Source organism: Trichosurus vulpecula, chromosome 8 (genome assembly GCF_011100635.1).
Source record: "Trichosurus vulpecula isolate mTriVul1 chromosome 8, mTriVul1.pri, whole genome shotgun sequence".
NCBI classification, from domain to species: Eukaryota; Metazoa; Chordata; class Mammalia; order Diprotodontia; family Phalangeridae; genus Trichosurus; species Trichosurus vulpecula.
Genome location: NC_050580.1, coordinates 159,072,916 through 159,096,331, shown reverse-complemented (window position 1 = coordinate 159,096,331; position 23,416 = coordinate 159,072,916). Strand labels below are relative to the sequence as shown.

At 37.2% G+C, this 23,416-nt stretch overlaps 1 protein-coding gene across 3 annotated transcripts in view; it reads left to right on the top strand.

The window, feature by feature from the left end:
- Positions 1–23,416, top strand: part of FAM81A (family with sequence similarity 81 member A) — a 79,567-nt gene that overhangs the window by 36,401 nt on the left and 19,750 nt on the right. For all 3 annotated transcript variants that reach the window (XM_036736978.1, XM_036736979.1, XM_036736980.1), the window contains exon 4: positions 8,813–8,931. In XM_036736978.1, coding sequence (XP_036592873.1) covers positions 8,813–8,931 — 119 coding nt within the window. The remainder of the gene's footprint in view (positions 1–8,812; positions 8,932–23,416) is intronic.

Here is a 23,416-nt window from a genome sequence, read left to right as displayed (position 1 = left end):
TGCAAATAAATTAAAACAACTCTGAGGTACTTCCTTATACCATCAGATTGGCTAATATGACAGGAAAGGAAAATGTTGGATGGGATGTGGAAAAATTGGAACACTAATGCATTGTTCATGGAGTTATGTACTGATCCAACCATTCTGGAGAGCAATTTGGAACCATTCCCAGTGGGCTATAAAACTATAAATACCCTCTGACCCCAAATAACACTGCTGGGTCTGTATCCCAAAGAGATCAAAGAAAAAGGAAAAGGACCCTATGTACATAAATATTTATAGCAACTCTTTGTGTTAGCAAAGAATTGGAAATTGAGGGGATGCCCATCAATTAGGGGATGGCTGGACAAATTGTGATTCATGATTGTGATGGAATACTATTGTGCTATAAAAAATGATGAGGAAGATAGTTTAGAAAAAAACCTGAAAAGACATATATGAACTGATGGAAAGTGAAGTGAGTAGAACCAGGAAAACATTGTATACAGTAACAGCAATATTTTATGATGATCAACTGTGAATAATCTAGCTGCTCTGAATCAATACAGTGATCCAAGATAATTCTGAAGGACTTATGATGAAAAATGCTATCCACCTCCAGACAAAGAACTGATGGAGTCTGTGTGCAGATTGAAGCATATTTTTTTATTTTATTTTTCTTGCCCCTTTTTTTTGGCAAAATGTTGTAAGTGGGGGAGCTAGGTGGCACAGTGGATAGGATACTGGGCCTACTAGAGTCAGGAAAACTCATCTCTCTGAGTTCAGATCTGTCCTCAGACACTTACTCGCTGTATCCTGGGCAAATCACTTAGCTCTGTTTGCCTCACTTTCCTCATCTGTAAAATGAGCTGGAGAAGGAAATGGCAAACCACTCAAGTATCGTTGCCAATTAAACCCCAAATAGGGTCACAAAGAGTCAGACACAACTGAAATTACTCAACAACAACAAATATGGCAATGTTTTTCATTGTTTCACCTGGATAGTTGATGTCACATTTCTTGCCTTTTTAATGAGTGGGGAGGAACAAGAGGGAGGAGAGAATCCAGAAATCAAAATTTAAAAAATAGTAAATTTTAAAAAAGTTTAAAAATGTCGGTAGGTTTTTTCACCATTTTATTTCTATAATTTTACTTTTATGTTTGCTAAATTTTCTTTTGGAGATAGCTTAGACCTGTTTTTTCTTATTTGACTTGTCATTTGATTGGTGATGGATAGGTTATACATTAAATATTCCCCAGAAGATTACTTTTAATAATAATAATAATAATTAAAGATAATAATAATAATTTATGTTATACTTTAAAATTTACAAAGCTCTTTACCAGTGTTATCTTATTTGAGCCTGCCAATGGCTTGACCTCATGAACTTTCTCTTTTCACAGTTTCCAGTTTAAAAACAACAAATTTATCCATAAAAGACTCACTTAAGGTTGTTATTTTTTTAAAATAAAGATGAAAATTTGTGTCATCATGCATTTACTAGAAGATGTGTTATTATTTGTGTAGATATTAAGTGAGCCACATTCTGATGAAGTTTCTTATCCATATAGTGTTAGAACTAATAGAGACAGTCTGACCCTTGAGTTGTATTTTTGGCTTCCGATATTTTGCCAACTGCTCCTTTTTTTAGCTCTATGAAAGCAGGGCTACTTAAATGGATCAGGTCACTTCTGCATTTGCCTATGAGTATCTCTTGTTTGCATTTTTATTTTCTTAGTGATTTGAAAAAGAAAAAGACACTAGAGCAGTAAGAGAGAATTGTGACTTGCTGCTGCCATGGCTACTCCTATTAAGCCAGCCACCTCCATTCACTCGGCTATCCCTTTCGAAACCTTGTTCCAACATTGTTCTTTTATGAAAGGAATGAAATTAGAGACCACTTTTACTGGTTGGTGGTGGCATATAACAATATCAGCAGTAACAATGGTTGATTACTCACATCTGACAGAGTATTCATACTAGAGACCTTGAGGACAATAAGTACGGTGCAGTACAGTACAATACAACGCAATGCACTTTTGTGAAAGCACTTGCTTCCTATGGCGAGGTAGTTGAGGGGAAGATGTCTAGAGGGAGATGACATTTAATAGGCCATTGTCCTGTCTTTCAGAATTTAGAATCTAGTAGGGAGATAACACAACAACATAGATACCTACAACAATATATGACAAATGTGAGGTCAGAGGAAGAAGGACAATATCTACTCAGGGAAAAGTGGGGAAGACTTCCTGTCAGAGATAGCACTTTATTTGGGTCTTTAAAGGATTGGTAGGAATTTATTAGGTCAAAAAGGGGGCAGGAGGGCAGTTGAGGCATCAGAAACAGCCTGAGCAACATGGAGGTGCTATAGCACATGCTCAGGGGCCAGGGAATAGTCCAGTTTGGTTGGAGAGTGAAGGGGAGAAATGAGATATGTCTAGACAGCAGGATGGTGCTTAATTGCCTAGGATCCAGAATACCGGGTAAAGGAGCTTGAACTTGGTATATAATAGGGAGCCATTAGAGATTTTTGAATAGAAATGTGACATGACTAGAGATATGTAGTCATGTAAAAGGATGGTTTTTCTGACAACAGTATGAAGGATTGATTAGAAGCAGAGCATAGAGGTTGAAGGCTTAAAGAAAGCAGTTATCCAGATGGATGTTAATAAGGGCCTATATATTAGGATAATGGCAGTGTGAATCGACAAGAGGAGACAGATGTAAGTCATGTTTTGGAGGTAGAATGATGGGACCTGGTAACTGATTCAAAACAAGAGAGAGAAGGAAAAATCAAAGATAATAATAAGCTTAGAAATATGGGAGACTTTGTGAATGGTGATGTCAAAAATATTGAAGTTAGAAAGAATTTTATTGGGAAGGTTAAGGAGCTTGGTTTTAGATATGTTGAATTTGAGGAGCTATAGCATAACCAATTAGAGATGTGTACTCAGTATAGTACTTAGGGAGTACTACGGGTCTAGAGCTCAAAAATAAGGGTTAGTACTGGAGATACAAATTTTGTAGTTATCTTTAAGCTATGAAACTGAATGAGACTGCCAAGACAGAGTAGAACAGGAGAAGAGGGCCAAGGACAGACCCTTGAGGAAAACTCACATTAAGAAGTCCTGCAGAACATAAGGAGCCTTTAAAGGAGGAAAGGAACATTTAGAAAAGTGGAAGAGAAACTGGAGTACCAAAGGAAGGGAGTATATCCTACTAGGAGGGAGTGGTCAACAGCTTCAGAAGCACAGAAAACTCAAGGAAGATGAGGACCAAGAAAAGACTTTTGGATTTGGTGATTATATTAGATTTGGATTTGGCAATTGGCTTGAATTTGGTTATTAGTAACTTTCTAAGTGGAGTGGTTGGGATTGAAGTCTGATTGCAAAGGGTTAAGGAGAACAAAGTGAAGGCACACTTTCTTTTAGAAATTTAGTAGTGCAGGTAAAGAGATGGGAGAGAAGGGTTAAGGGAAAGCTTTTTTGGGATGAAGGAGAACTGAGCATATCTTTAGGAGATTGGGACGGAGCTAGTGTTGAAGGAGAGGTTGAAGAATCGTGAGAAAAAATGACTGCTAGAACAAGGTAAAGAGATCATTGGTGTAAATAGAGGGATTAGGCTTAGTGAATGAAGGCATGATCTCTTGTATGACCATTGAAAGGAAGGAGGTAAAGATGCTGCAGCTAAAAAGTTTGAGGAATAGAGGAGGGGAGTTGGGTGAATTTACATGTCAAATGGGCTCAGTCACCTCAGAGAAAGAGGTTACTGGGTAATCTGATTATAGCAGTAAGGCATGAGCTTGAAGATGACTGTGAACATGCCTGAATTGTTTGGAATCATGAAGTATAAGAAATTCTCTAAACAGCAGAGGAAGTGTAACATTTATTTAGACACGAGAGAATCCAATCCCAGGACCAATAATTTCACTTCCATATAGTAGCAATTATATTCTGAAACCAGTAAGCCCACCTCAATGTATCAGCAAGGAAATTATAGCAAAATATTAAAGCAAGGAGCCAAGCCATACTGTAACCCCCTCCCTGCTAGGGCCTTCCTGTAAACAATCACTCACGAATTCTAACTCTGAGCAGCATTCTCTCATGCAGCTCTGCCAACTCTGAGTTCCTTGATCTCCATCACTCTCTCTTGTTCTGCACTCTCTGCTCTGCAGTCTCTCTCAATGCTGGCTCTCCCTCAATGTCTGCTGCCTCAATGTCCTCTCAGTGTCTGCTTCTGAATCCTGCCTCTCTCAGTTCTGCTGCTCCCAGTTCTCTTTTTATACAGTTCTAGCTGGCATCTGATTGGCTAGAACTCAGGTCTCTGATTGGCTGAATCCATGATTGACTAGAAATCAGTGCACATACCATTGGCTCTGGTCTTAGCAACTCCCTTCAGGGCTTGGAGGGCTTCATGCCCACATCAGCTTAGCACTTATTAAGTAGTGGCTTTAGGCTTACTTACACACAAAGATATAATCAGGCTTTCCCACCTAGGCCCACCTGAGGTAAAGTTTAAGTTTAGTGTGAATGAGAGAGATGGAGAGGTAAAAGATAGGACATTATGATCAGAAAGTGGAATTTTATTTATTTATTCTTTTTTTGGAGGGGGGAAGGCAGGGCAATTGGGGTTAAGTGACTTGCCCAAGGTCACACAGCTAGTAAGTGTGTCAGGTGTCTGAGGCTGGATTTGAACTCAGGTCCTCCTGACTCCAGGGCCGGTGCTGTACTCACTGCGCCACCTAGCTGCTCTGAAAGTGGAATTTTAAAATTTATTATTTTGGAATTAGTGAAGTTGAAGGTGCAAATTCAGTTCATTTCAGGAGTTTTATTAAGCAGCTGTTTGTAAAGTACAGTGCTAGATGCCAAGAGCACAAAGATTAGGAAAAAAACAACCAAAACCAAAAATGGGCCTTTCTCAGGGGAGGTAAGCTTAGAACTGAAATGGGGTGGAAAAGAGGTAGTTGTTAAGGAGGTTGATGAATTATGTGCATGGTTTCAGAGGCATTTTCAACATAGCAAGTTAAGCCCTTGATAAGTGATGTTGGAGAATAGAGTAGAAAGGAAGACTGACAGTACTGAAGACACAGGAAAAAGGAAAATGAACTGGAGTTTGATAGATGAAGGGGAGGTGGCAGTATATTTCATAGAATTTGAAAGAGGGAAAGTGGTAGAGTTAAGCCATATCCTACTCCTTTACTTAGTCCTATGAGTTGGTGGGAAACTAGCAGTGGAGAGGGTTGAAAGGGAAATGATGTCTTCTCTCTCCTCAATTTTTTTTTTACAGCACTTTGCCTGGCCTTCTTCTTTGCCTTTGGCACTTTCTGTCTTTATATCATACTTACTTGTGTATATATTTTTCTTACTGTACTGTAAAAATCTTGAGGGTGTTTTGTCATCTTTGTGTCCCTCACGCCTAGACAATGTGTTGTACATAGTTAATGATTAATACATGTTTTTTTAAAATTACATCCCAAAGTAAATTTTTTTTATGATTTACTGTGTTCATATTACGTATATCACTTTTGTCTTTCATTAATAAGGTATTCTGTGATGATGACTATATTATAAATTATTTATTTTCCAGTTGGCTTCAACCTATTACTTTTTTTGAAACTTGTAATGATAATAATACAGTCCACTATAAATTATACAGAGATGGATTACCCATATTGTCTTCGGTTCAGGTTGACTTTAGAAGGTCAGACCCTGGATGGTGGGCTTCAGCTCTTTTATTAGAGTGATACTCCCTTTAGTGCCACTTAGGTGGCTTGGAGCAAGGGCCTATTGGTAAACATAAACTATATAGAAGGTAAGGTCCCTGCCAGTTTTTCCTTTCGATTTCTTATGAAAGAAAATACATACTGCCAATTTTTTTAAACATTTAGAAACCTTTATAATTAAAAAAAGGACAGTAATAATAACATTGATATGACAACATTTGCACACAAAGAGCACTCATAGTGAGATCCTTTGATCATAAAGCTTATTTGCACATTTGCAAGTAAAATTTTGGAATCCCTGTTGGTGTAGAATCATAGCATAAATTTCTGGTTTTCTCTAAATTGAGAGTTTTTATGCAAATGGGTGGTACCACATACCTATGTGTATTTCTAGAATTGGAAGGAAATTATTATACTTCTGGCTCAGAACCTAGTACCCACCTTGGGGTAGAAAAGATCTGGTTCAAATTAAATCTCTGAGAGTGTATTGGCTATGTGATCTTTGGCACATCAGTTAACCCTTCAGTGCTCAGTATGTCTCTCTAAGACTCGAAGTTGCGGAAGGGTTACTGACCTGCATTGATAGAGGAGGTTTCCTCCCCTGGAGTTTCTTATTTCAATGAAATCACAGGTTTGGACCACAAAATAATAACGTTGGCATCTCACATTTGTATGACACTTGAGGTTTGCAAAGCACTTTAAAATTTTATTTATTTATTTTCAGTTTTCACTTCTATAAGATTTTGTGTTCTAAATTTTCTTCCCCTCTCCCTACTTCCCCCTCCCCAAAATGACATGCAATCTGATATAGGCTATACATGTATAATCATATTAAGCATATTTCTACATTAGCCATGTTGTAAAGAAGAATTAGAACCAAAGGGAAAAATCATGAGAAAGAAGAAATAAAAAAAAAATCAAAAAAAATAAAATAGTATGCTTCGATCTGCATTCAGACTCCATAGTCCTTTTCTGGGTGTGGATAGAATTTTCCATCATGAGTCTTTTGGAATTTTCCTAGATCCTTATATCGCTGAGAATAGTTAAGTTTATCAAAATTGGTCTTGTATACAATGTTCTCCTGCTTCTGCTCACTTCATTCAGCATTCATGTAAGTCTCCAGGTTGTTCAAAAGTCTGCCTACTCATCATTTCTTATGGAACAATGTTATTCCATTACAATCATATACCACAAGTTGTTCAACCATTCCCCAATTGATGGGCATCCCCTCAATTTCCAATTCTTGGCCACCACAAAAAGAGCTGCTATAAATATTTTTGTACATGTGGATCCTTTCCCCATTTTAATGATCTCCTTAGGATATAGACCAAGAAGTGGTAATTGCTGGGTCAAAATGTATTATCTCATTTGAGCCTCCCAGAATCCTATGATGGATTTATTCCGGTTATTCTTGCCTCTATTTTACAGCTAAATCAGGTGAGGCTCAGTGAGGTAATAGGACTTGTTTATGCTTATGCTAGAAAATGTCAGAGGCAGTATGCGTTTGAAACCTGGTCTTCGTGACCCAAAGTCTGGTTTTGTGTTCACTATGCTATGCTAGGGGTTGTCTTCTGTCTCATTCTAGAACAGAGAGCTTGTCTGTTACGAAGATCTTGTGAGATGGACACTTAATAACTATACTTAATGGTCAAGAAATCTTTATGTTTGGCTGAAATATCTTTGTTTAGTTTAAACAAGATCGAGTATATAGAGATTTTTCACTGTTATGTGGTAGTTATGGGGCACATGCAAATTTAAGTAACCGGAGGTGGGACAGAATTTCCTGTGTGCTGTTTATCTTAACTTTATATCCTTTTTCTGTGAGACACCATTTAGAATACTTCTTCCAAGGTTGATATCAACCTGTTGATAACTTTTTTTCATGAATTCCTCAAATTATTTGCAAAATACAAGCTCTTTTAGGTGATTTCCCCCAACATAACCACATATATAACACCATTACCAATATACATTGTTTATGTTCTTGGTTTTTTTCTCCTTAGGAATTCTCCTTGATATACACTATATTTCATGCCTAAGATAAAATCCTGTGTTAAGCTTAATTAGTGTCTACCCATGACGTTAGCTAACTCTTGAATCTCAAAAGAGTATTGCGAAAAATGACTTTCACATCCTGATCTCAGACAAAGGAAAAGCAAAAATAGATCTATTTAAAAGAGATAGGAAAGGAAACTCTATCCTGTAAAAGGCACCATAGACAATGAGGCAGCATCGTTATCAAACATATATGCACCAAGTGGTATAGCATCCAGATTCTTAGAGGAGAAGTTAAGAGAGTTACAGGAAGAAATGGACAGGAAAACTATACTGGTGGGGGACCTGAACTTCCCCCTCTCTGAACTAGATAAATCTAACCACAAAATAAATAAGAAAGAAGTTAAGGAGGGGAAGAGAATTTTAGAAAAGTTAGGTATGGTAGACCTCTGGAGAAAATTGAATGGGGATAGAAAAGAATATACCTTTTTTTCTTGGTGGTACATGGCACCTACACAAATTGACCATGTACTAGGGCATAAAAACCTCACAATCCAATGCAGAAAAGCAGAAATATTAAATGCATCCTTTTCAGATCATGATGCAATAAAAATTATATGTAGTAAAGGGCCGTGGAAAGATTGATTAAAAATCTATTGGAAACTAAATAATCTAATCCTAAAGAAAAATGACTTTCACTATGAGAAAATACTAGAAATAATTTAACTCCTCCCTTAGGGTTTATATGTATTGAGTTGTAGAAGATCGCTTCATATGAAGCCATGAATGTTTGCAGGCAGGACCACTGGATTGGAAGTCAGAAAAATTGGGTTCTAGTTTGGTCTCTTTCACCAACTCTCTGGATGACCTGGAACAAAACTACTTCACCTCTTGGTTTCAGTTTCTTCATCTGTGAAATGGGGGGAATAACAGTCTCCAAGATATCTTGAAGCTAAAAAAATTCCATCATCCCATTTGTTATTTTGTATCAGGTTATTGTTTCAAATGTACCCTCTTGTAATTGATAAGAAAATGTTTCTATTCACTCAGGAAGTTTAAAACTTTTCTCCCTGTATGTCCAAGTGACTTTGTTGATATTTTCTTATTGCATAAAGGTCCTACAAGAACAGATTCGTGCCAGGGATAACATCAGCTATGGAACAAATTCTGCCTTAAAGAGTCTGGAGATGCGACAACTCTCTGGTTTGGGAGATCTTCGAGGGAGAGTAGCAAGGTAAGGCTTCAGGGGTTGGTTTTAGTAAAGTTATTTTAAAACATATTTCATATTATCTACATTTTCAAGAAACACAAAACCCAATATTACATTGCTCCTGGGGAACTACTGTGGGTTGATTACACAGGATGGGAGTAAGAAATAGAGTTCCTTGGTAGGAATTGTGATTGTGTTACTGAGTTTCCTTAGACCTTCTTCTTTAAAGGTTTATGAACACATGTACAAACTTCCCTTTCTTTGGTTAATAGATTAACACAGAACTCTTCCATATTTCACTATTTAGTGTTTTTAGTTTTCAACATTGATTTCTACAAGATTTTGAGTTACAAATTTTCTCCCCATTTCTACCCTCCCCCCACTCCAAGATGGCATATATTCTGATTGCCCCACTCCCCAGTCAGCCCTCCCTTCTGTCACCCCACTCCCTGCCCCATTCCCTTTCCCCTTACTTTATTATAGTGCAAGATAGATTTCTATACCCCATTGCTTGTATATCTTATTTCCCAGTTGCATGCAAAACAACTTTTTTTTGAGCATCCATTTTTAGAACTTTGAGTTCCAAATTCTCTCCCTTCTTCCCTCCCCACCCACCCTCCCTATGAAGGCAAGCAATTCAACATAGGTCACACATGTATCATTATGCAAAATGCTTCCACAATAATCATGTTGTGAAAGGCTAACTATATTTCCCTCCATCCTATCCTGTGCCTCTTTATTCAGTTTTCTCCCTTGACCCTGTCCCTTTTCAAAAGTGTTTGCTTTTGATTACCTCTTCTCCCAATCTGCCCTCCCTTCTATCATCCCCTTTTCTTATCCCCTTTCCCCTACTTTCCTGTGGGGTAAGATACCCAATTGAGTGTATATGCTATTCCCTCCTCAACTCAAATCGTATGAGAGCAAGATTCACTCATTTCCCCTCACTTACCCCCTCTTCCCTTCCAACAGAACTGCTTTTTCTTGCCACTTTTATATGAGATAATTTACCCTATTCTATCTCTCCCTTTCTTCCTCTCTCAATATATTCTTTTCTTACCCCTTAATTTCATTTTATTTTTTAGATATCATCTATTCATATTCAACTCACCCTGTGCCCTCTGTCTATATATATGTATATTCCCTTCAACTACCCCAATACTGAGAAAGGTCTCATGAATTACACACATCATCTTTTCATGTAGGAATGTAAACAAAACAATTCAACTTTAGTAAGTCCCTTATGATTTCTCTTTCCTGTTTACCTTTTCATGCTTCTCTTGATTCTTGTTTTTGAAAGTCAAATTTTCTATTCAGCTCTGGTCTTTTCATTGAGAAAGCTTGAAAGTCCTGTATTTTACTGAAAATCCATATTTTGCCTTGGAGCATTATACTCAGTTTTGCTGGGTAGGCGATTCTTAGTTTTAATCCTAGCTCCTTTGACCTCCAGAATATTATATTCCAAGCCCTTCAATCCCTTAATGTAGAAGCTGCTAGATCTTGTATTATCTTGATTGTGTTTCCACAATATTCAAATTGTTTCTTTCTGGCTGCTTGCATTATTTTCTCCTTGGCCTGGGAACTCTGGAATTTGGCAACAATATTCCTAGGAGTTTTGTTTTCGGGATCTTTTTTAGGAGGTGATTGGTGGATTCTTTCAATTCCTATTTTACCCTCTGGTTCTAGAATATCAGGGCAGTTTTCCTTGATAATTTCTTGAAAGATGATGTCTAGGCTTTTTTTTTGATTTCAGGTAGTCCAGTAATTTTTAAGTTATCTCTCCTGGATCTATTTTCCAGGTCAGTGGTTTTTCCAATGAGATATTTCACATTGTCTTCCATTTTTTCCTTCCTTTGGTTCTGTTTTATAATTTCCTGATTTCTCATAAAGTCACTAGCTTCCACTTGCTCCAATCTAATTTTTAAGGTGGTATTTTCTTCAGTGGTCTTTTGGACCTCCTTTTCCATTTGCTAATTCTGCCTTTCAAGGCACTCTTCTCCTCATTGGCTTTTTGGAGCTCTTTTGCCATTTGAGTTAGTCTATTTTTTAAAGTGTTATTTTCTTCAGTATTTTTTTGGGTCTCCTTTAGCAAGCCATTGACAAAACTAGGGATACAAGAAGAGACAAAATATTCCCTACCACCAAGGTGCCCATAGTCTAATGGGGGAGACAATAAGCAAACAAATAATGTACTAACGAGCTACATATAGGATAAGTAAGAAATAATTTAAAAAGGAAAGCATTATAATTAAGAGGGGTTAGGGGAGACTTCCTATAGAAGATGGGGTTTATTGGGACTTAAAGGAAGCCAGCAAAGCCAGTAGGAGGAGATGAGGAGAGAGAGCATTATAGCCATGGCAACCAGTCAGAGAAACTACTCAGAGCTGAGAGATGGAATGTCTTGTTTATGGAACAGGCAGGAGGCAGTGGCACTGCATTCAAGAATAAATGTTTTGGGAGTAAGGTCTAAGAAGGCTGGAAGTGTAGGAGGGGGCTTGGTTATAAAGGACTTTGAATACCAGAAGGTTTTGTTTTTGATTTGATTTTTGAAGCATTAGGGAGCAACTGGACTTTAAAGAATAGATGGGTGACATGCATTTCAGGAAAATCACTTTAGTGGCTGAGTGGGCAGGTTGTAGTCCAAGTGTGAGGTGATGAGTACCTGTAGTAGAGTGGTGACAATGTCACAGGAGAGAAGGGAGAGAATTGCAAAGGTGAAATTGACAGGCCTTGGCAACAGATTAGATATGGGGTGGGGTGGGGTGAGAGATAGAGGAGTCGAGAATGACTCCTGCATTGAGAGTCTGTGAGGGACTGGGAAGATAGTATTGCCCTCTACAGTAACAGGGAAGGTAGGAGCAGGGGAGAGTTTGGGGGAAAGAAAATGAGTTCAGTTTTGAACATGTTGAGTTAAGATGTCTACTGGACAACCAGTCTGAAATTTCTGAAAGTCGATTGGAGATGCAAGATTAGAGGTCTGCAGAGAGGTTAGGGCAGGATAGGAAGATGTGAGAATCATTAGCCCAGAGATGAAAATTAAATTCATGGGAGCTCATGTGAGATCGCCAAATGAAGTGGTACAGAGGTGTAATGTTAATGGGATATGAAGATCTTCCCCATCCATTAATAGGCCTATGTGACCTGCTTTGAGTTCTGGCCCAGCTCACAGCTGTGATATATCCTGAGTCACAGAGCCCATTGGGGAGGAGCTTCCTTAGGGGAGGCTTGCTTGTAGGAAGGCTTTCACACCTTTTGGTAGTAAGCTGATTAGGCACTGAGTCATGAGGGTTGTGATGCCTTCTGCCTCTGAGTCAAAAGTGTATATATATTCTGAGGTTGGCATTTTGCTTTGGGGATTCGCTTATGAGAAGGATCTTTTGATTTCCTGGTCGAGACTCTGAGTCATATGTTCAGACCCCCTGACTGCTCAGATGTAAAGGCTCTCTTGATCTAGTGGTGTATGTAAAGTATATATAGCAATATTGCTTTGATCAGGCAGTCAGAACCCTGGATGTTGGTCTTTATGCTAATTTCTCTGCTTGTATTTTCTCTACTTGCATTGAGGGTGCTGACCCTTCCCCTGAACTAGTGAATGTAATTAAAAATAGGATTGTTAACCCCCTTTTGAGCAGCCTTTCCTAGAAAAGCAGATCTAAGAACCTGTGCTAGCGGGCCATCCTGGGTATGCTAGGGTGCTTGCTGTTACAAGAAGGTGAAGAGGAGAGAGCCCAGGGTGTGATCTGAATGAGGATCCAGCAAAGGAAACTAAAGAGTGGCATGACAGGTAGAGGGAGAACAAGGAGAGAATGGTATCCCCAAAACTTAGAGAGAAGAGAGTATCAAGGAGTAGAGGGGGATCAGATCAACAGTAACAAAGCTGCAGAAAGATTCAGAAGAATGAGGTCTGAGAAAAGAGAATTGGATTTGGCAGGTCTTTGGAGAGAGCAGTTTTGGTGGAATGATGAATGAGGTTAGAAGCTGGATTGCTAGGGGTTGAGAGTGAGAAGAGAGTAAGTGGAGGTACCAATTGTAGACAGCCTTCTTAGGGAGTTTAGCCATAAAGGGCAGAAGAGATATAAGTCCATTCAAGTGCATAGTTACTTGGGTGGCATTAAATTGGCCCTGTCCTCTTAATATAAATTCCAGTTAATAAATGAACAGAGTACAGTAGTTCTGAACCATTTCTAAAATTTTTGGTTTTTTTTCTGGAATTATTTCTTAGGCCCATCTCTACCATAACATGCAATAGACTTATCTGCCACCAAGAACTGCATGCTACAAATACATAGTATTTCTGCTTTGATTAGGTTCTATGTTTATCCTTTCCTAAAAATTTTAAACTGACTGATGGAGTCCTCTGTAAGTACTCTAAAACCATAGGCTCATTGTAATACTAATGGTGATATAGTTATAAAGATTCAAGTGAAATAAATTTTTGGGGGGCAGTTTTGACTTTGGCATTAACAATGAAATAATGTGGAACAGGGCATACTCTCAAAGTATAGGCTGCTCTACTATTTAAGTGAGGAAAATTAATACTTCACAATATATAGCTTACATGCCCTTTCCCAAATAATAGAATTGGTAGGAAACCTGGCACTCACATTTTGCAGAGATTTGTATGTGCTAAAAGTGCAAATAATTCTTTTCCAAAAAATTCATTTATTGAAATCTAAGAACAACATGCTACCACTCTAAAAGGTTTTTAAAAAATTCATTTATTCAGACATTACTTTTTGGACTTTTGAATGCTTTAAATATTTGACAATATAGTCGCTTGGAGCTGATATCAACTAATTTAAGATAAGATTAATATTCATTTCCTTTAGAGAAAATTATACCAAAGATCAAGCAAGAAGTAATAGCTGGATGGTAGAATCATAGATTTAGTGCTAGGGATCAAGAGCATCAAATCTAACCCTGCCATTTTACCGATGAGGAAACTGAAGGCTAGAGAGAAAGAGCGACTATAAGATGTTGGTAGTAAGTACTAGAGATGGGATTAGAGTCCAGGTCCTTGAACTCCAGATCCAGGGCTCTTTTGTCCGTATCATTCTGCTTGTTATTCTTTATAGATATTTATTACCCAAGTTTTGCTCTTTGCCCAAGTTTGTTTTCTCCCATTAGCCTGTGAACTTTTTGAGAGCAGGGACTAGTGTGTGTGTGCGTGCGTGCGCGTGTGTCAGCATTAGCACAGTGCCTGGCATACAGTAGGTGCTTGACTGACTAGCGTTTGGAAATGTCTATTTCCTCCATTTCCTTCAGGTACAATGTTTTAATCTTTAAGTTGATTCATATCCTTTTGGATGAACATGGAGTACAAATCTTACATTGGTTCTTTGTAATACAGTGTCAGTGACCAACTCCTATTCCTAAAATTCTGCATGACTGTCTAGGACTTGTGGTCTCTGGGTAGACTTTCTCATCAGATGGGCTATTATGACCTTCATTGTTTACTGAAGTCATTTGTTCAAAGTGATTGGTGCCTTTCTCTTCACAAGTCAGGCTTTCCTTTACATGAGGCCTTTCGGGAGAAAAAAATCATGACCATGTACATCATGTCTTTAAAATACTGTGATCATTCCTATACATATGGAAACCAATTTCATGACTTGTATTTATATTTTATGTATTCCTTGTTTCCTAGTGTGACTTTCCTATAAGTCATTTAGGAAGTAGATTTTCTTTAGCCTGACTTTATCTCTTCTTATATCCCTGTATTTTCAAATCAGATCTTGTTTAAATTTTAAAATTGTAAAAATTTTAAACAATTTTTATAGAATACTTAAAGCTACATATTAGCTAATAAATAATAGTATCTCTAGCAGTCTTTCAGTTCACTCCTCAACCTGATTCTCTTTATTTAAAGAGACCTGAGTCTCTTTAAAGAGACTATGTATGACATTTGTCATAATTTAATTGGTTTGGGTTGTCAAATCCACCCTTAACTGACTTTGGGCTACATAGACCAAATGTTTAGCCATACTTGAGGGACAAACAAGGGAATAGATCAGCACATGATCCAGTAACATTTCTTACATGAAATTTTACTATTCAAAATAGCAGCATAAGAATGAATATAAGAAAATAAAGCATAATTAAGACAAAGTTTAAAGAAATTTAAATACCTATGGACAGTATCTCTGACTAAATCTCTTATTAATCAGTGCTTAATCTAATTTTGGTTTCTCTTATTCTGTTGTAAGGGACAACTTTAATTTTATTTTTCTTCTGTTTATGAACATTGAGATCCTTTGTGACCATATCTCCTTATGGATTGCTACTGTGCCTTTTACCTGTTTTCTCACATGGGCTTGGAACTGTTGATAACACATTTTTAGTCTGGATTAGCTCTCTCCTGAAAGTAAAATCCCTCAATAATTTCAAGGAAAGACTTAACCATTTTTTCTTATTCACACTATTATTTTTTTTCTGATCTGAAAGAGGGAAAGTAAAGGAAAAATGAGAGAAAAGCACATCTCTTTGATCCTGGTCCAAATAAATTCCCAAGATAATTTTTTTCCTAGTTGGGAGAGAAATTTTAGCTATGAATTTACTGTTGTTCCTCCCAGCTTCTTCACTCCTTATTGAATATCTGGTTTGCACATAATAATTTTCTCTTCATTAGTGCTCTGGGTATCATTTAACCTTTTTTATCTATTAGCTTTTATAAAAGGATATTTACTAAGAAGATAATAGCAAGAACAGAAGTCCAAAACATCCTCCTGTACCAGTGGCACACTTTCCCCCATGCCACTTTGATCCTTGGTGAGAATGGGCTCAAACTTAAAGCATTTGTTACAGTGCACTAACTCTGCCATATTGACAAGGTGGAGTGTATACAGTTAGTGTATGAAGTTGCACCAGAAAACGATATCTTCATTAGTAGGTCTACTGGACTGAGTCCCATAAGTTACTATTTTGGGTTGTATTGGTGGCAAACTATAGCATGGCCTATTGGCCTGGGACTTTTTGAGATAGCGTGAGATTATCGCCTGTTCCATTCTATCTCCAGTACTCATTCACCTAAGAACAGGAAAGAACAAATGCAAAGAACCAGCAAGTAGGGGCCCCGTGTCTACGGCCGCATATTGGCCTAGATGGGGAATTAGCAGCAGTCTATGGAAGGCCCCTGCTACTACATCTTCCTACCCAGAAGTTTACAACAACCCTTGCCTTGTTCACCACCAGGAAAGAGAGCAGAGGCTACTCGTTGGGGTCTTTTGTATGCATGCTCAATTCTAGCTCAGATGCCTCAAACAGCCTTTCTTCACTGTGCAGTAAGGGGATCTGAAATGGTTATAAATGAACTGAATTCTTCAAAGTCCATGTAGGCAATTGCATAAGGCTAAGGGAAGATTCAAGGTCTCAAGGTCAATCCTAAGATTCCTTATCAATTCAATTTAAGAACTTGTTTGCTATGTAAATATTGAATTATATAAAAAAAGATATCAGATTAGATGATACCAGAGGTACCTTTCAGCTCTGAATCCATTTCTCTGTGGTGTGCATGTCAGAATTACACTTAGATGTATATAAATAGGAAGTCAGGCAGAACTTGTTTATATTTGGATATATTCTTTTAAAAAAAGTTTTATTGATGCTTTCTATTTTTTGTAAACCAGTCACTTCACAGTTTTTCCACCCTTCTGATAAATCTCTCCCTTGTAACAACGATAGCACCACCACCACCACGACCACCACCCAAAGTTAAGCAAAGCAAGCAACATAATAATGGTCTCTGACAGTATATGCAGCATTCCATACCTGAGAGTATTTGATTTTTCCAACAGAAGAAGAAAGTGTCTCATTAAGTGCATTCTGGAACTAAGATGAGCTAATTAGCTTGACCTAGTGTTGTGCACTGAGATGGCTAGGATCTACAACCAGTACTCTGGAAGAGGAAAAACTTCACAAAAAATCACTTTCTCCTCATCTTTGTCCTATGACCCTAAGCAGCAAATTTGAGACTAGGGCATCAATAATAACCAGGGAAAATCACTAACCAGAGAAAAACCTTAACTTAAATACCTAGTAGTGGTTTTGGGGAATACTTGCTTTCTTAAAATAATTTCAAAAGTGGCCTTATTTTCCTGGGGCCTTTTTGCCATCCATTTGGGTCACCTTTTTTTTTTTCATTTCTGAACTTTTACTCTTTAGTTTTTCTCAATGGCCACCTGGTTAGTCTTCCTCAGACTGCTTTACTCCACCTGTTACATAGTATGGTGAATTTCTGGTGACTGAGTATTTCTCTCTAAGAAGACAGTAAAGGAAAAGTCCAGAAAGGAGAAATCACAGGTCCAGTAGCAGACTCAGATCCTGCTCAGCTGGGGGAAAACCAACTGGAAAATGCCCATTCTGTCCTCTTAAGAAATGAACTTAGGGCGACCATACAAGAGGATTTTGCAGTCCTCTAACACTATCTTTCTAGGCCTGAGTACTAGCACAGCTGGTATGTAAGGACAGACCTATCTTTTGGTTCCCCGACAAAAGCGTTTTGTGGCCAATGAATCAACAAGATGTCTTGATGTCTTATTTCTAACCCACTCGCACATATAAGCCCTCTGATTTTGTTCCCATTGGTCGTAGTACCCCCTCTTCAGTGGTCTGGGAGAAGCCATATTTCACCTAATAAAAAGAAAACGAACAGAGGATCCTGGAAGTTCTGCATATTTAACCACATTTTTAGCTGGGCTAAACATTCTAATTCTGTGGTATTAACTCTCTAGCTGCCCTGTTCTTTAAAATTTTTTTTTTAATTTTTTGTTACATTTTAAGTTCTGATTTGTCTCCCTTCCTGCTTACCCATTCTTCACTAGAGAAGGCCACTGTGTCACACACACATACACACACACACACACACACACACACACACACACACCCCACACTACTGTTTATCAGTTCTTTATCTGGAGGTAGACAGCATCTTCCTTCATAGATCCTTTGTTGATTTGAGTATAATACTAAAAATAACTTAGTCATTCAGAGTTATTCTTTGAACAATATTGCTGTTACTATATACAATGTTCTCTTGGTTCTGCTTATTTTGCTCTTTAGTATTTCATGTAAGTCTTTCCATGTTTTTCTAAAACCAACCTGCTCATCATTTCTTACAGCACAGTAGTATTCTATCACAGTCTTACACCACAACTTGTTTAGCCAGTCCCCAATTGACTGACATTCCCTCAATGTGTGGTTCTTTGTCACCACAAAGAGAGCTACTATAAATATTTTAGAACATATAAGTTCTTTTCCTTTTTCCCTGATCACCTTAGGAAACAGATCTAATAATGATATTGTTGGATCAAAGGGTATACACAGTTTTATAACTATTTGGGCATAATTCCAGATTGCTCTTCAAAATGGTCACATCAATTCACAATTCCACTAACAATGTATTAGTGTCCCAGTTTTTCCACATTTCCTCCAACATTTGTCATTTTTCCCTTCTATCATTTTAGCCAGTCTGATAGGTGCAAGATGATATTTCAAAGTTGTTTTAATTTGCATTTCTCTAATCAATAATGATTTAGAACATTTTTATATGACTATATATAGTTTTGATTTCTTCCAAAAAGTTCCTGTTCATATTCTTTGACCATTTATCAATTGGGGAATGACTTATTCTCATAAATTTGACAAAGTTCTCTGTATATTTGAGGTATGAGACCTTTATCTGAGAAATGGTCTACAAAATTCCCATCCCCCCCCCCAATTTTCCTCTTTCCTCCTAATCTTGGCCACATTGGTTTTATTTGTCCAATTTTTAAAATATTTAATGTAATCAAAATTATACATTTTATATCTCACAATGCTTTTTACCTTTTGTTTATTTGTAAATTCTTCTCCTGTGCATAGGTATGATAGGTAATATGTTCCATGTTCTTCTGATTTACTTATGATATCTTCCTTTATATCTAGGTCATGTATCCATTTTTACTTTATCTTGGCAAATGGTGTAAGATACTGCTCTATACCCAATTTTTGCTAGACTGCTTTTCAATTTTCCCAACAATTTTTACCAAACAGTAAATTCTTATCCCCAAAACTTAAATCTTTACATTTGTCAAACACAGGGTTACTATAATCATTTGCTCCTGTGTATTGTATGTCTGCTCTATTCCACTGATCCACCTTTCTGTTTCTTAGCCAGTACTAAATAATTTTGATAGTTTAATATCTTATAATATAGTTTAAGATCTGGTACTACTAAACTTTAAATTTTTTTTCATTAATTCTTTTGATATTCTTTGCCTTTTCTTCTTCCAAATGAATTTTCATATTTTTTCTAGCTCAATAATTTTTTTTGGTAATTTAATTGGGATGGCATTAAATAAGTAGATTAAGTAGAATTGTTGTTTTTATTATATTGGCTCCGTACGCCCTTGAACAATTAATATTTCTCCAATTATTTAAATCTGACTTTATTTGTATAAAAAGTATTTTATAATTATGTTCATGTAGTTCCTGGCTTTGTCTTGGCAAATATACTCCCAGATATTTTATGCTGTCTATGGTTATTTTAAATGGTATAGCTGTCTTTTTCAGAGATAATATGCAAATATGTGTGAACTCATTAATGAGTTCATAAAAAAGTTCACATTTTTCATTATTTTATCCCCACTACCTCGCACGAGCAGGTGCCTCATTAACTTTTAAAAATGGAACTGAATTTGAAATGTGGTTTTGTTTAATTCATATAGATTTGTTGCTATTATCACTAGAAAATGCTTGAGTTAAGAATTAAGAACATTAAGACTAGTATTCCATTTAAGGCAATTCACTGTTAACTTAAAATATAAAATCTTCATACATAGCTAACATCAAGTTAGCCAATTTTTCCTCTAGCTTCAAAGAGCTGAGGAATGTTAACTATAACTTTTCTTTAGATCTTTAAAGCAAACGAGCAATTCAGGAAATGCTTAAAAACGGGTCATTAACATTTAGAAAGAGTTTCACTGCAACACTTTGCCAAAATCTTTTTAGTTATTGGGCTTATCAACTCTTCCAGATTCTCTTGGAATCTCTTCACAGATCCTTGGCTCTCAGGCTGTTATCTTTTGGAAAGAGACTGGAATCTCTGCTTTTTTATGACTGAGCCTAGGAAATGAACCTACCAGAAAAGAGAGATCTGTACACAGTTTGAAAAGGGCCAGCATAGGGAAAATTTGGGATGATTAGTATAATATTGGTTCATGTACATCTTATAATACTAAAATCTGAAGAGGAAAGCTGATAAAATTCTGAGTCTAGTAAAGATACCAAGTAATACTGTAACATCCCCATAGTCAATTGAAGTCCCTAAATGATATTTTAAATGAATGGTTTTTGGTGAATAAGCCAGAGAATGCTCATATCTCTGAGTTAGCATTAGGATCCAAGATTTAGTGATAATCCATAAGCTATAAAACTTCAGAAATATTTCAGAAAGCTCATTGATGAGTACGGTCTGTCACTTAAAAGTTTCACCGTATTTCATTTATTGTCTCTATTTCCTTACCTGCACCACTACTTTTCGTTCTTGGCTTCTGCTCTACCCACTGGGTTTTTTCACCCTCATTCTGTGTGACCTCTTGGCAGCTTTTAAATATATGATGCATACAACCAGCATTTGAGAGGTAAGGATGGGACTACACCTGTGATTTCACTGCTCTAGGGAATTCCTGCTTTAGAAAACACTTTCTGCTGACACAGGTTGGAATGTTCTGTTCTACTTAGAGAGATGTCTAGTGCCCTGAGTGGTTAAGTGACTTGTCTGGGAGCTAATATGTGTCCAAGACAGGACTTGAACCTAGATCTTCCTGACTTCAAGGTCAATTCTCTATAATGCCATATGGCCTCTCAGTTGATGGAAGTACTGAAAAGAAATTGAGGGTCAGAAGTGTTAAGTGATTTGACCATAGCTAGTGGTCAGAGGTGAAATTTGAACCCTAATCTTCCTGATTCCAAGCTCAATGCTCTCCAGTCCCTCCTTCTGATTGAGGAAGGACATCTGGGAGTGCCTCCCTGATCCTCAGCCATTTAAGGAGGGCACCCAGGGACCTCTCCTTATTGTTCCCCTCCCTGCCACCTTCTTAGACTTCATCATCTCTAGAAACTCATTATTCTGCAAGATAAAATCAACTTTAAAATCAACTCTGACACTCCAGCTATAGGACTTCATCATGCCCTTTTCCCTTGTGTGATCCCTTCTTTTCCCTTTTTAAAAAAATGAATTGTTTTTCTCTATTAGATTGTGAGTTCCTTGAGGGCAGGGACTGTTTTATGCCTTTCTTTTTATCTCTAGCACTTAACTCAGTGCCCAGCACAAAGTAGATTCTTAATAAATGTTTATTGAAACTATATGTTGCCTCTCTGCCTTTAAAGTCAAATATTGCGGAGAAAGTGAATAAAATCAAATTTTGGGTGGAAGGTGTGAACACCTGGAATGGGAGTGGGGACAATAGGGATCAGGAAAAGCTTCATGTAGATAGCTGTGTTTGAGCTGAGAGTCAAGGGAAACTAGGGGTACTGGGACTTCGTAGTAAGGGAGTAGTATATTCCAGGTATGAGGGACAACCAATGCAAAAAACTTGGATAGAGTGCTACGTAGAAGGAATGATAAGGCCAATTTGGTGGGACCATAGTGTGCATGAAGTAGGGAGTAATGTATAATAAAAACTAGAAAAGTAGGTTGGGGCTTAGGTTATAAAGGAGTTTAAATACCAAACAGAATAATTCATATTTGATCCTAGATAAAATAGTGAGTTACTGGAGTTTATCGAGCAGGGGAGTGACATAGTGAACCTTCACTTCAGTAAAATCACTTTGGAAGCTGTGTGGCTGATGGTTTGGGAAGGAATGAGGCAGGGGGAGACTAATTAGCAGGCTATTGCAGTATTTTAGGTGAGAGTTAAGGAGGACTTGAGAAAGACCTGTTTAGGGATTTGCCATACAATCTTAGACTTATTTTTTGTGAGAAAAGAGCAGAAATAAGTTTAAAAATATAATTAAAACTTAATAACATCTCAGTTAGAGTAGCCTAGCAATAATTTAAAATCTTTTTCTTCTCTGACACAGGGGATTATAGGAGAATTTCAAAGCCACCCTTTTCCAGATCTTGTGTTAAATCTACTTTCGTTCTCTAATCCATTTTAGAATCATAGAACTTTTGAGTTGGAAGATACCTTTGATATCATCTAATCCCATCCCCCCTTTTGTGGACCATGAGAGTGAGACTCAGGAAGTGAACTGACTTCCCCAAAGTCACAAAGAGACGTAATAGCAAAATGAAGATTAGATCCCACAGCTCTATAATACATACCATCTTCTTGTAGATGTCTCTCTGATATCTTATATGTTGTAAACTCTGACCTCATGTTGGAGCACTACCATTATTACAGTTCTGCCATGTGAGGGGCACATGATGGCATGAAAGCATTGTTACTTATAGTTTAAAATTCTCACTTCAGATCCATTTAATCACAAAGAAATATATGACTGATAAAGGGTATTAGACATTGTGTTGTCTTACTAGAATCTTACATTTCAAGCTTTTAAAATTTCAGTACCCATAATACAAATTTTGCCCCAAATAAGAGTCCCTGGTTTGAGTTGAGAACCCCACTCCTTAATTGTATGTTATTTGGATGAAATACATTTATTCTGAAGAGAGTTGTTCAATTCTTTTCTTCTAAGAAAAGCTTCGTGAAACATACTATTTTAAAATTTAAAAAAATTAACAAGCATTTGTTTTCTCTTCTCACCTGTTTACCTCTAGCCCCCATTTGAAAAAAAAAAGATGAAAAACACTGGTAACATATGTCTAGTCAAGCAAAGCAGAATTCCACATAGGCCATGCTCAAAAATGTTTATCCCATTCTGTATGTGGAGTCTATCACATCACTTGCTAGAGGTAGTTAGTTCCATCTTCAGTCTTCTGGATCGTGGCTGGTCACTGCATTGATTAGAGTTTTCAAGTCATTCCAAGTTGTTTTTCTTTATAACGTTGTTGTATAAATTATTCTGCTTACTTAATTTTCTATCAGGTCTTCTCAATTTTCTCTGAAACCATCCACTTTAGGATTATTATGGTGTAATGATATTCTGTTACATTTCTATGCCATAATTTGTTCAGCCATTCCTATATTGTTTCCAGATTTTTGCTGCCACAAAAAGAGTTGCTATGAATATTTTCTAGATATGGGACCCTTTTCCTCTTTTTAAAATCTATTTGTTGTATAGGCCTAGTAGTACTATTGCAAGGCCTAAGGGTGTGTACAGTTTAGTAACTTTGGGGACCTAATTCCAAACTGCTTTCCAGAATGGTTAGACTAATTCACAGCTCTACTAATAGTGTTAACATTTTCCTACAGCTCATCCTGCCACTGTCATTTTTTTTTTTTGTCATCTTTGCCAGTATCATTGGTGTGAGGTAGAACCTCAGAGCTACTTTACATTTCTCTATTAGTGGTTTAGAGGCTTGTTTCATTTATTTGTGTATAACTTGGATGTCTTCCTTTGAAAACTGCCA